This window comes from Chelonia mydas, chromosome 10, assembly GCF_015237465.2.
Source record: "Chelonia mydas isolate rCheMyd1 chromosome 10, rCheMyd1.pri.v2, whole genome shotgun sequence".
Classification (NCBI taxonomy): domain Eukaryota; kingdom Metazoa; phylum Chordata; order Testudines; family Cheloniidae; genus Chelonia; species Chelonia mydas.
Window position 1 is genome coordinate 70,775,793 of NC_051250.2, and position 14,684 is coordinate 70,790,476.

The 14,684-nt window shown below is 44.0% G+C and overlaps 1 protein-coding gene across 16 annotated transcripts in view; it reads right to left on the minus strand.

Annotated features, from left to right (window-relative positions):
- AKAP13 (A-kinase anchoring protein 13) overlaps positions 1-14,684 on the minus strand; it is a 323,045-nt gene that overhangs the window by 90,897 nt on the left and 217,464 nt on the right. For all 16 annotated transcript variants that reach the window (XM_043524664.1, XM_043524676.1, XM_043524674.1 and 13 more), the window contains one exon: positions 5,410-5,491. In XM_043524664.1, coding sequence (XP_043380599.1) covers positions 5,410-5,491 — 82 coding nt within the window. The remainder of the gene's footprint in view (positions 1-5,409; positions 5,492-14,684) is intronic.

Sequence of the window (14,684 nt, forward strand, 5' to 3'; positions counted from 1 at the left end):
AAGTTCAAAGAGTATGAAAAAAATGCTCTTTTGAAAGCACTCAGATACAACGAATGCTTCCCTAGAAAACGGTTTTCCACTAACGGAGATTAAGATGTTCCCTGTGGTACTGTAATTATGCTCAAGAAAGAAAATAAGGCTGGAAACACCAATAATCCAGAGATGAGTTTCCAAACCACAGAGAAAAGGAAAAGTACTTATTGTACTAGGTGTGGCTGTTCCCCACTCCTTCTCCCCTTTCAGTAACCCGGAAAATCTGAACCTCTTTTCCACAACTTTGTAGGGGGAAGAGAGAAAAGGAAAAAAGAGAAGCTGTAACAGACCGAGAGCCAACATCCCAGTCAATCCAGCTGGCAGTTTAACAGAGCATGTCCACATTCCAGACGGAAAAACAAACAGGCCCAGAGACGTTCTGATGGAAAATTCACAGGGAAGCTCCAGATTCGCCAATGGACGGATACCTCGCCCAGAAAATAAATCAGAACAGGCATTAAACTGGACTGCAGGGCCAACAGAGGGGCATGAGAGGGTGGAAGAGGAAGGAGTTTCTTTCTTTCAAGAAACAATGGGGGGAGGAGGAACCTGACACATACCTCATCCCAGCTGTGCTGAGAACTTTCCAAATCCAAAGGCTGTTTGGAAGAATTCTCTCCCCTTTTCAGGGGCACTTTATTTATTGATTTTTTTAAACTGTACACATGTTGCACAATTTGGGACTCCACACTCCTACACCATGATCTGATAAGCCCTGGTGACGACACTATGACAATGCCTTAACAGAACTAGATGGATGACTCTCATCACATATAGGTCATGTACTTACTGCGGATAAATGATTTATAGTTTAACTCTGCTCATACATGTGTGTGTGTGTCTCTCTCCATGGCGACGCATATGAAAATAAAATGACACTGGGTGCATTTTTATGTGCATCATATGGAGACAAATACAAATCAAACTAAAAACCCATGGGAAGGAAAATTCCAAGCAGTTCACTGCACAGAATTAACACAGCATCATCCCGTCAAAATGGGGGAGAGTTAAAGGAGGGAGAAGGCCTAGCCCTCTAACTGAATGCTTACACTGAGATCCATGGGGAAAATCATAGATCTCAATGTATTCAAGCAACCTATATGTTTTTTATAAGAATATTAAATGAAAACCTTTCTATAGGTGAAAAGAAAAGGAGTACTTGTGGCACCTTAGAGACTAACAAATTTATTTGAGCATAAGCTTTCGTGCTCAAATAAATGTGTTAGTCTCTAAGGTGCCACAAATACTCCTTTTCTTTTTGTGGATACAGACTAACACGGTTGCTACTCTGAAACCTTTCTATAGGTGGTTGTTTTTAATGATCCTATAAAATTTAAGTGAGCTCTGGCTCTACTAGCAAATTTGATAGGATTCAATTCCATACTGTACTCTTGGAGAAATTCTGTGCCACTGCAAATGCACAGAATTTATGTGCCCCACAGATTTCTTTGCTTCCCTGCAGAAAAATGACTTTTGGATGGGGAAGCAAAGGGAAGCCACATGAGCCGTCCTGCAAGCCTCCCCAGCAGCATGTTTTGCGTGCCCATGGCAGCCTGCAGAGAAGTAAATCACTGTGGGGCAAGGGGCAGGACTGGGGAAGACACGGCTGGTGGCTACTACCCTGCACTGGGCTCAGCTGATAGTCCCGGCTGGGCTGAGAAGGACGGGACTTCCTCTTCCCTTGCACAGCATCCGGGGCTGCATCAGACCCACCCCCTGATTTCTCCCCCAGCTGTAGGAAGCTCTGCAAACTCCCCCCCCATCCCACACTTCCTGCAACCATTGCTCCTCAGCTGCAGGGGCAGGGATCACTATACAGGGAGCTGCTCCTGCATCTGCCCAACCTCTGGGCATCGAGACCACCTCATACCCAGACCCTCCCACTGTATCTCACCCCGCCCACACCCAGAACCCCCCCGACGAGCCCCACTCCCCCAGCACTTGGAGCACCCCAACGAGCCCTCCACACCCGAATCCCCACCCTACCGAGCCCCAACCAGCTACACCTGGAGCCCCACTCCACTGAGTCCCACTCCCCCCAGCATCTGGATCCCTTCCAGAGCTCCCCACACCTGCACCCCCCGCTGACCTCTATCCCCCCCCTACACCTAGTTGTCCCCCCCGCTGAGCCCCAGCCACCTTCACCTGGACCCCCCTGCAGTGTCCCATTACAGTTGCGCCTAGAACCCCTCAACAAGCCCCTGTGCATCCAGATCCCCCCCAGACCTGGTTCCCCCACTGAGCTGCCCACACCCAGATTGCCCCACACAGAACCCTCTCAACCCACACCTGCCCCCCCACACTAAGCCTCTCCACACTTGGATCCTACCTTGCTGGGCCTGCCTGCCCACACCTGGTATGGAAGGGCAGGGCCGCGGGGTGTTTCTGGGGCAGGCCCGTTACTTGCACTGTGTCAGAGTTGGGTGCAACCTCACAGCTGAGTCCGTGTCCTGGGGTGGGGGGGGGGGGGGGAGGGGAAGCTGCACAGTGATCTCCCATCTCTGTGCAGCCAGTGGACTGTGCTCCCTAATGCCATGCTGGAGCTTCCACATTTATTTGACAAATAAAACTTGCAGAATTTTAAAATATTGTGCGCAGAATTTTTCATTGTTGGCGCAGAATGCCCTCTGCAGTAATATTGAATTCTACTGGTTGTTAAGTTAATGTCTGTAGAACTCTACTGGTTTCATCTCCGTCACATTCTGTCAGACCTTTGCCTAAAGGGGAGAGACACACCTGCATTCTTCCTTGTCCCTCCTCCCATCCCGCAGAATTGCAGCTCAGTCAGGAGCTGTGTTGCTACTGTGATCCTGGAAGCGTTTGTGCAGTAACCACACCACTTCAGAAAGGGACAGAAGCGGAGAAGCTGGAGTACATACACTGGCTTCAGAGACGGTAACACCAACACTCCCACAGTCAGATCAGTGGTAGATTTGGTGTGCTGTTTTCATTATTTATGGAGTAATGGAGTGCTATGTGTAAAGGCATTTTGCAAACACATAGAGCACACAGGCTCTGCCTTGAGGAACTGAAAATCAACTTCACAGAGGCAAATACAACCCACAGGGAAACCACATATGCAAAAGATGGCAAGCCACGTTGGAAGGTCTCATGAAAGAAGTGCAACTGAAAGAGGAGGCTGAGTGCATCTTGGGAGTGCTAGGCCGTTCTAAGCATAGCGGGACATATGAAAGAAAATACAGCTGAGGGTGGTTAAAAGGAGACAGAAGAAGCAGCTAAGAGATAGGATTATTAGGAGACGTAAATGGGGGTGAAATTCAGATGAACTTTGAAAATGCACGCAAGGAGCTTAAACTGACGTAATAAGAGACAGGAAGGCAATGAAAGGATTGATGCTTGCTACTGCCCATCAATCTGGGGGGACTCAGGAGTGGAATTATTGACTGTTTAGATGATGCTTATTATCTCACTGATATGGTGGACTACTGTCAAGTGTTTCCCCAGGGAAACTCTAGTTTTTAAAAGAGTTTTATTTTATCTAATAGGGGCCAGAAGCTGAACCTGGATAGACCCCTGGTCACTTAACTACCCACATCACCCCCTCTTAACAGCACTTTGGTCTTGCACAGAGAGTGAGATTCAAGGCTGTATCCTCAATGAAAAAAATAGTTTAACTAATTTTACTTAAGAAACATCTCACATTTTTGAAGCAGATGATGAAGTTCCGATTGAAGGAATGCATGAGCTTGGGCAGACACTAGACTGTTGTGAGAATTCATCAGGACAATTGCATTGCCACCTCAGGAAACTGCAGACATATAGTTAGGGCTGCAGGTTTGTCACTTTGCTGAAAACATCACAGATACTCTAACTTCTCTGTTTGGCTGTGACTTCCATGCAGGAAGGCTCTAGGTGGGTCGTGACAGAAGGGTGGCAGGGCCAAACCTCAGCAGCTCTGTGACTCCATGAGCCAAATTGCAACACACACAGCAGGGAGCGGGGCCCAACTCCACAGGACACAGGAGCCACTGCTGCCCGGGATAAGTGTAGGGTGGGCTCGCTCTCAACCCCAAGGCCCAGCCCTGGGACACAGGAGCCACCGCCGCCTGGAGAGAGTTTGGGGTGGGCTTGCTCTCCAGCTCCCTCTCCCACCACCTCTCACCCCAGCTCCACGGCCTTCCCTCCTCACCTGGCCCAAAACAGGGTTGCAGCGCTGGGGTGGTTCATTTGTCAGGGCTTTTTTTGTTTTGTTTTGTTAAATAAAAGATCATGGAGCAGTCACTAAATCCATGACCTTTAACTACATTGATCATGAATGCTCTGTGATCTTTGATAAAAAGAATTGCGGTGACAAATCTTCCGACCTACGTACGGATTTGCAATGGATACTTCAGTCAACGTGTTGCTTGGTCAGCATGCCCAGGATCAACCAGACAGCTCGCTACTTCACTCCAGGATCTGATGCGAGGGGTGTCATGACACAACAGTGCATGTCTAAGTGCATTATTCAGCAGGAAGCAGAGGCAGAATGTTAATGCACTAACCAGAGTGTTGCTGTTGGCCAATAATGCACGCTCAGGAGAGTTAACCCTTATCTTCCAACTCATCACTGAAAACAAGGTAATACCCCTCCTTCTCCACATCTCAACCCCTCCTCAAGTGTAATTTCTTTAATGAAAAAAAAAAGCAAGAAATGGCCGCTGTAAGAAAAGTCCACTTCAAAGCCACCATTAAGGGACCAGAAAAACTACTCCAATTTATGCTGTTTTAAATACAAGTATTAGAAGACAGGAAACATTCCCTCTTATCTGGGATATCAATGTGCGCTGAAACAGGCCAGGCTAGTTTTTCTGTCCATGTGGAAGGAAGGGCAAATATTAAACAGCATAAATGATCATAAACTCAGCACTGCTCAGGGGCGGGGGTGGGAAAGATGGCTTTGAACCACCTTTCTTCTCCCTAAATCCTGGGAATCAATGGAGGCTGCTGGGTGCCTCATACTTTTGAAAGATCAGGCTACTGATTTAGGTGTCTCAATACGGATTTAGGAACCTAATTTGAGGCATCCATTTTTTAAAGGCTTGGCTATAATCTATACACCCATGCACCTCTAAATTTTATTTAAGAATCAAATGAGTGAATAAATATTTTAACACAGAATTGCATCATGAGAAGATGGGCTATCTAGCTGGATGTCTCAGTACCAGTCATATAAGCACAGGAACAATGGGCTAATAATTACATGTGCCCTTTTCGCCCATTTGTGCATGTTTTTATTTTATGGTGATGGGAAAAAGGAGAGAGAGAAAAGGAGGGAAAGAAGGATACGCCCCTGGTAGAAGGTTAATTGTAAGGAAAGAGACTGGTGTCTCAGCTCCTTGAACAAAGGGATTGGGTGCACAGCATTCTACTTACCTCTAGATTCATGAGTTTGCGTTGGCTCCAGCAGTGACGGATCTGAACATGGCTCTATTGAACACCAGCTTTCACGGTTTATCTGAAAGAGCAGAAAGTAGGCCAAATAAGTAAATGTCGACAGTGAGGCCATTTTAGGGAGTGCACCGCTCCTGCTTTAAGGGCATAGTGCTCTTGCTGCATGGAGACCTGTCTGAACTTTCCCACCAGTGGCACTGTGCTGATTTGAAGATTTTAGGACCATTTCCACTTTCCAGCACTGAGAAAGCAACGTATTAAGGTCCACAGCTCCATTACCTAGGGTACTTTGGCCTGCTTGAGGCTTGGGGGCAGAACAAGACCTGTCAGTCTCTGGCAGCAGGGGAATTCCCCACTCCCCAGTAGTTCCCACCATTTGAGACAGCCCCCACAGCCTGATTAATTTAATTCCACTTCCCCGAATTACAGATTGCATTAACTATACTGTGAGGAAAAAGCACAATGGTTTCTCCTGCTGCACGGGAGGGGACATTCCCCTTAGTGAGACAACACCACATCTTTGGGTGCCAATGTCCACCTCTGTTTCCTTTTGCCTTTGGATTTTCTTGGTCTAGCTCTGAGGAACGGTCTCAGAAGCTGGCAGGGCCTCAGCTGCTGCAAACACTTCAGACGGGGAAGTGGAGCCGAGAGGAACAATCTCCCCAAAAGTCAAACGCAGTCCTGGGATTCGGCTGGGAATCAGGCATGACTGAACGAAACTGTTGGTCATTAGAATTAAAAGGTTGGCCTTTTTCTTTGGAAAGTTCTGCAGCAGGGAGGGCTGGGGGAGCCGCCAGGGAGGCAGAGACAACCAGAGGGAACTTCTGGGGGCAGGGCATTACGTTGCTGCCAGTGACTGACACCAGAGGTCTGGTTCTGTTCCTAAGCTACAAGCAGACTGAAATATCCATTGTAATGGATCCTCAGAACTTAGCAGTGAGAAGAAAAAGATGATGCAATATTTTATCACACTTCAGCGCTCTCTGCCACTAATGTAGAGAACGTCAGAAGGGTGGGTTTGGAACTAGAGTAGGACATCTGCCACCTCTTAACTGACCAGTGCCATAGCAGAGCCAGCTGGTAAAGTGACAGAAGTAAAAAAAAATAAAATAAAAATCAGCGTTAGGCATCCTGCTCTGATGTCCTGGCTAAATCTTACTATAATTACATACAACAAACAACCCTAGTGTTATACGGCTTTCCTATTGCCTCCTGGGCCAAAAGAATCTCAAAATTAACTCACAAAGTGATAGGATATGTGTTTGTTTTAAGTGGCTAATGAAATGTCCAAACATACTAGATCATTTCCCAAGATCAGGGAGAGATCCTGCTTGAGTGGACAGGAAGGATGACACAGTGTTTACAGGTTTACTTGCATCCGATGAAGTGAGCTGTAGCTCATGAAAGCTTATGCTCAAATAAACTGGTTAGTCTCTAAGGTGCCACAAGTACTCCTTTTCTTTTTACAGTGTTTACAGTGCTAGCTTTAGACTCAGGAGACCCAGGCTCAATTCCCAGCTCCACTTCCTGCGAGACCTTGGGCAAGTCACTACTCACTCCGTGCCTCAGTTCCCCACCTACAGAATGAGCACAGCACCTCAGGGGCGCATTCTGAGGAGATACAATAAAGATGCTCAGATACTACGGTAATGAGGGACACAGAAGAATCCAAGATAGAGTGGGAACCAGAAGCCCTTTAAATATTTCAGATTTCACATACGTGCAACCAGTCTAAGTGACGGTTACGATGAAAAACACGAGACATTTAATATTAAACACACATAGACTAGCCATGAGGCATGGTGGATGTGGGTGAGGGGAAAGGATTGGCACAGTCCCATTCATACATATCGAATACCTGGGAAACACTGATGCACAGCATATAATTAAATGGTCTAGTAAAGCCTGTAAACATTATATAGACCAAGTTAAATATGCACTGGTTAGAAATTGGGGTTTTTTAAGTGTCTGATTCAACTCTACAGGAACAAATGTGGCAGCAAGGTTGATAGGCTGTGTCCAATACAGAGAAGTTGCATCTATCCATTCCTGGATTTACATGCATATATTTCACAATTAAGAACATCACAATAGAGATAGCTAAATACCATAGCAATATTCTTCCACTCTTCCAAGTCAAACGAGAATGTCTTTGGAACTGATACGTAGGCTTTCACTGACAAACCTAGAGGAACTATCTGCAAACACACATGGCAACATAAATTCAGGTTTGCCCCAAGCTTATGTCTCTGAAGAAAATCCATTGTGGTCATTTATTTGTGGTGTGGGACCAACCGTCTCTCCCTTCAATACTAGCTTGCACCTAACCTTCTCTTGCAAATATTGGGACTGATTCTCCTTTCACAACAATTTCACATCGGTGTATCTCCACAGAACCAAGGGAATAACACCCAATTTACATCAACATCAGGGAGAGGAAAATAATACCCAACGATGTCCTGTCCTACAAACAATGCTTGGAAAACAGACAGAGTGTTTGCAGAGCTGATCAAGAGACTGATCACTAGACAGAATAACTTGCACTAAGTTGGATTAACATCATTATCTATCATTTTCTCTTTTTCTATCAGAGTTAGTTGAATAAAATCACTGCAAATTCATTACAGATTTTGGCAATTTTTTCAACAGATAATTATTTGTGATTTTTCCCCATTAGCCAGCCAGCTCCACCCTCTCTAGTCTGTGGCTTTTCCAAGTATTTAAACTGTTGTATTCTAAAACTAATTAATAGAAGTAAGTAATGAAAGGGTGCAACTGAAGGGAGACCTTAACAAGCCTGTGTAACCCACACACCTTCTGGGTGTGGTGGTGTGTCCCATCTAGTGGCACTGAGACCACTTATGGAGAGAGAGAAGGTTAAATGAGTCTGCTCTACAGCCTTAGCTAAGAGGCCGTTCGCTTTTAGCTTATGCAGTAGAGGCTCATGCACTAAGCTCCAGAGGTCCCTGGTTCAGTCCTGCCCGCTGATGACCTGGGTCTGTTGGTGTTACACCTGCTTTTAGAGCTAATTTAATATATTCTGTTTTTATAATACACCCAAGTATTCATTTAACAGCACTAACATAGGAAGAATATTTATTATGCACCAATATAAAAACAAATAAAACTACTTGTGTAAATGAATGCTCTCTCCACTATAGAAAGCCAAAGCAGCAGCATTTGAGAGAAGATGGCTCAATGATCACAGAAACTGGGTGATCCAGACATACTCAAAACAAAGGGCTGTCCACTTAAATTTCCTTACCAGAGCCCCTCTTCATCCTCATCAAAACCCAGCCCAAAGTTTACATTCGGCGGTGACTGAATATTGAAGCACTGGGTAGACAAGTGAGGCTGGTCACACAAAATCAGTCTCAGCTCTACCTTCTGTCGCAATTTAGAGATTTTATCATGGACACCGAACCATTATCAATCACTAAGATTAATTCGCCCCAGTCTTTCTGCTTCTTTAAGAGGGATGCTAGGAACAGGAAGGCAGACTGGTTTCTACATAAAATTCAAAGCCCTTCTTTCCCTCTGCACCCACACTGATCATAGCTTGTTGATTCTGAGCTGCCAGAGGCTTCCATCTTGATTTGCTAGTGTGGGAGCAGAGATAATACGGCACCATTTAACAGCAGAAAATCTGCAGCATTCTCTATGGACAGAGCTTCAGTATGCAGACTTTCGGGAAAAGGTCAGCAGGAAGCCAGGTATTTTTACATACACTGGATTGAACCTGCTTAAGACAATGAACGGATCAAGGAAGCTCCTCCACAACAATTAAAAAGTGTATCCCAGAGGGTTTTGTTTGTTTGTTTGTTTTAGAGCTGTATGTACAGGACCGGAGTGTGGATATGGCAGAGTAGCAGCCAGCTCAGTACCAAAGAAAACTCAATTAGGCCGGCACCAGTGTGGATGTGCAAACATTGCACTGTTAGATTTTTCTTTCAGGGAACATGTGCGCAGTGGCTTCCAGAATCTCAGAGCCAACTTACTGCAGACATTTAATATAAAATCCAAAGCAACTTAATACCAAAACCTCTGTGCAGAGTAAAAGAAAGAGGAGACATAAGACAGTCTGCTAGACAAAAGGGGCTGTTAAGTTACATTCTGCACCATGTGGGAACAATTAGTGACCACCAGCTCTTATTTCCTTCAGCTAAACACAGAGATCTTTCACTTTAAAGATCCACAATGGTGCCCTCCCTCCCTTTTCCTGTGCTCATCAATGTGTCTCAGTGGAGTTCTCTAACATCCTTTACTGTAGTCAGTAATGTTCCACTTCACTGGCTCTGTTACTTCTTCTCAGATAACTTTTTAAACACTGTCACTTTCCTCTTCTGCTGCAGTTTGTGTCTTTTCAAACAAACAGCCACCAGACGTTCCCAGAGGGCTCGCACTTAAGCAGTAGATGATTAGGTCCATCTTCATCTCTCACTCACGTCTACCCCTCTTGCTGGGGAGTGCATCAGTGTGAGACCTGAACATGGGCCCTAGTGTTTCCTTTCCAAGAGAAGAGTTATGTTAAGTTTCGTTAAGATCAGCAGCTGTCACAACAAATGCCATCAAAAGCTGGATTGTTGGCAAGACTCATGCACGTTAATGGTGCTAGGCTGAATTGCAACAGAGCTCTTCAGGTTGCACACCACTAGCCATATAGTGAGACAGCAGTGAGTGCTCCTCTTTAACCATACCTTAAATTCCCCAAAGGAGCGACTCTTGAGTAATAATGACTAAGATACGATAGTTGGGGCCACTATAAGATGTTTTAATGGAGAAAGGTCGCATTTCCATTCTATTCTCAAAGTGTTCCCCACAACTACACACATCCTGCAATGACTTGCCCACGTGCTTAACTTTATGCACTGTGAGTTGTCCCCTTGACTTCAGTAGAAATACTCACAGTGCGCGAAGTTAAGTCTGTGCATAAATCCTTACCAGATTAGGGCCCGGACCCTTACAGTACAGTGAACAACACTGCCATTTCTCCCAGTTTCCAGGGACACGGGTATTCAAAAAAGGGCCTGTGGGATATATTAATAAGTAAGTGGAACAAAAGAGACAGGGCTATCAATGACTGTAGTTTGAACAGGGAGCGGGGAAGAGGCTCCTATAACCACAAGACCTTTCCAGTTGCTCGGTAAATTGTTGCTGTGTAATCTAACACCAGGGGATTCTCAGGCTGCAGCATTCCCTTTGACAATCTTCCAAAGGGAAAGTGGATAAATGTGCCAAGAATATGTTTTAATTTTTGACACAGAGCGATCCCTTCCCCATTATCTGGGACTAGATTGCTGCTGAAAATCATTGTAGCGTAGATGTGTGTGAGCTGCAAGGAAGCCACCTGCTAGCCTTATATTTTCCCCTCTTTCCAAATTCCAGGTATCTGAAACCTACAGGCAATCTGAAAATGCCCTACTATCCCAAACGAACCTGAGTGATCCCTCTGCTTCCCTCTGGAGAAACAAACTATGTTCAAAACAAATGAAACCTACATCATATTAAATGTATCCCCTTCCCCCCAGAAAAACAGAAACCGCAAACCCCCAAAAGCTGACATTAGTTCAACATTATGGCTTTGAAATCGAACAGTCAAAAAACAGGAAATTCCAAAAGTTGAGGCTTCCCTCCCACAAGGGACATTGCATATCTCATATATTTGATTGTAATGCACAAAAATCCAACAAATTCATGAATGTTTTTATTTACTGAAGAAAAACAGGTCTATAAACTAAATGCTCAGAGGGAGATAAACTGGAAACCTTGGGCTTAATTATGAGCTGTACCAAGGTGGGAAGGATAGCTCTAAGAAAACTTTTACACACACCCTTCAATTCTTGCCGGACTGGAACTGAAACAGTCCACTGCATAATTTAGAATAGAGAAAGTATTGCTCTAAATTGTGCTGGCTGCAGTGGTCCTACAAGGACAATTGCACTGACAACCTATCGCACGGAATGTCATCTGCCCCAACCCCTTGCAGTCTCATACACGGAACAGAGCAATCTGTCTGAACCAGAGGTTGAAAAACTGGTCCATTCACTTTCAAAATATCAAGTGCTTGTTTTCATACCTTCACACTGCACTGCTGCTAATTTCTGCATGTATGGTCTGATTCAACCTCTACTAAAATCAATGGGTGACTCAATAGGAGATCTGGCCCTCAGTATCTCTGATTGAGAAGAAATAAGCAAGGGAAAAAATCCTAAACTAAACTATTTGACTCATACAACTTATAAACTCTGCAGGCAGAATTTAAGTTCTCTGACCTGGAGCTAACAGTTTCATAAGCATGAAGCTACAAAGACACTGTGAAATGTACAGTGAGCTATTTAAAGCAATTTTTTTTACTGTGACTGCTCAGTCCTGAATTGGTTATTTTAAAACTTAGCAAAGCAAATACTGGTAATCAAGGCCTATTTACATACAAATACCTAGATAAACAGACAGACAGACACGTAAGGTTCCAATCACTGAAGTATCTGGGTGCTATGCCTAGATTGTATCTACATCAATACATTAGTAAGACACCCATACACAATGATGATGGGTACCAGCATAAGAACCCAGAGAGAATAGTTACCAATACTTTGAGGCTCCTTGATCCTATGGCTGGCAGGACTGGTTCCTGGAGTAATTTAGAGATGGATCAGAGCCTTCCTAAGTTACACCTTGCTACCTAGAACCATAATAAGCCACTCAGGCAGGTGAAGATATAAGTATCGTAGAGGCACTTTGACCGCTCCCCTTCTCCTACATCTCCTAGACAGGTGTCCGGGAAGGGAGGGTGGCATAGAATCACTATGTCAGCTCTATGCCATCCAGGACTTACTATATACAGTCAGAATCCCCTTGTAGCCCACTAAACCAGCTTTATAATCTCTGTGCTACTGCAGTGACACAACAGGACCATCTAGTAGGAAAGAGGTTTTGGTCCCAAATTTCAAATGCTAGGAATTTTTGAGTTGCCCCCAGGAAAAGGAGGTCAGATTATTTTTTTTTAAAACGGGGGGAGGCAGGGAAATTATTTTTATCCTCTGAATCCCAGAATGATTGATGAGTATTGATTCAAACTTTCCAAAAAACAGCTTTAGGCAGTCTAAACATGAAAAAATTCAGCTCCAGAGCTGAATCCTTAAGAAAGTTATGAGCATGTAAAAATAATCAGTTTAGAACTGAAATTATTTTGCAACTTTACCTACTAGTGGTTGCAGCCAATGTAAATGCAACATCATTTATATTCTGTAGCTAAAACAGCATTAGTTCTCCTGTGTTCAGAGCTTATCCCAATGATATTCCCCTACCAGCTATTTTTACTTCTGATGTCACAGAGATCACCTACCTAAAAAAAAACAACAACCGGGTTAAGGGCACACCAACACATTACTGGCAGCCCTTGATTCAAGAGTCCTTTGAGAATCAAATCAATGCACCAATATAAAAGCTACTCGCTCTCTTACTGTCTACTTCACCATGATTTCAAAGGCAGACTTATTACTGAAGGGTATTTTTGTTTGTTTGTTTTCTTTAATTTATCTATTGATATCTGACCTCTGGACACTTGAAGCTAAGGAAACAGTGTCCCACCCAAACCAAAATAATTACTTGGGAGAGTCCTCCTTCCTTCTATAAATAGTTTAATTAAAAAACCCCTCCTTGCCTAAAGGTCTGATCCAGCTCTCATCAAAGTCAACAGAAGATTTGCCATTGACTTTGCCTGGTGTTGCACTGGGCTCCTACATCTCTAAAACTAGCTCAGGTTGTGTTATAGATGACAGATTAAAACATGAGGCACTAAAAACAAGGTAAATGTTACTGTAATTCCCAGTTGTTTGTGTCTCTATGTTCCCCGAATTAGCATGGCACCCCACACACAGTGAATCATTTTCAGGAACAATCAGTATCATCCAGAGTGTTGGAAGCTGATTGGAAAAATATTAGGGTGATTTCACAAGAGCCATACTTTGTTACAAATTCGAAGTTTTACTTAACAAAAATTAAGTTAGGGAACGGATGACTTCAGAAATATGAATTCACTATAATCATATAAAATAACAGTTCAGTCGTGGCAGACAAACACAGCTTCCAAAAAGACTGTGCTTTTTAACAAACAGTTGAATCTGTCAGTGGGTAACAGTGCTGCCTGTCTATTGTAGGGGACCATTCAACACCACAGCTAAAGCACTTCTTGTATAACATGTCTGAACATTTATTTTGTCTATGACTCAGAGGGGTGTCTAGAGATTGCATTGCAGGGGCTTCCAGTTTCTGGTAATCAGCATAGTTAAAGATAGTATTAGAAAACAATTCACCAAATCCAACATGGCAAGAAAACCAGCAAAGATTTTTAGGGGTGGGGGAAGAACACATTAAGTGGGAGCCAAAAGTAATAATCCTTCTATAGGTGAATGCAAGTTGGCAAGTGCCAGGCTGATCTTAGTGCAGGTGGGATGGGTCAGGGAATCGTTTGGGAAAACATATCATGGAAAAAATAACTACACTGCTTATAATTCTGGATTGAAATTTTTTTTTTTTAGTTTTTCCACTTTTACCTCTGACATACAGAAAGGAAAAAAGACTCTAGGAGCCATAAAGTGTGACTAACAAAAATTAGCCACGCAACCATGCAGCAGGAACCACCTACCCATCCAGCACCCCACCACCTCCAGTTTTAAAAAGGTGATTCTCCTTCATGAGTTAAGATTATCAAAGTCAGGCTGTGTTATGAAGTTACTTGGGCTGCCTTCCCATTTCCATCCGCTGTGCCAGGAAACTGTTCAAGCTCCAAGCAGAGCTGTTACAGTGACAGAACATTCCCAGACTGCCACCATACCGTTTGGTGGAGTACTTACTAATTTTAGATTGGAGGAGAGAGCCCTGGACAATTAGCCAAGAGGCATCTGAGGCTTTCTTCCACTCATTTTAAGACAAAACAAACATTTAAACAAACAAAAACAACCCCTCTCCTTCTCCCCCAAAATAGAAAAGTTTTATACAGAACCAACAGCCAGAGCCATGTAGCACTGACAAAAAACCTACCATGCCCTTTTGGGCTGAACACAGAGTCTTCCAGGTGAAGTGCAGAGGACCAGTGGATAAAAACATTTTTAGTTCAAAAGCAACTTAATACAGCAAAACTCAACACGTCTCCTTGGGAAGTTTGCAAAATATTTGCAGTACCACTGATGATTTTGATAGAGGAGAAACGACAGACAGCCAGAGCACTTGAAAAAGACATATTTAACATAACGTCT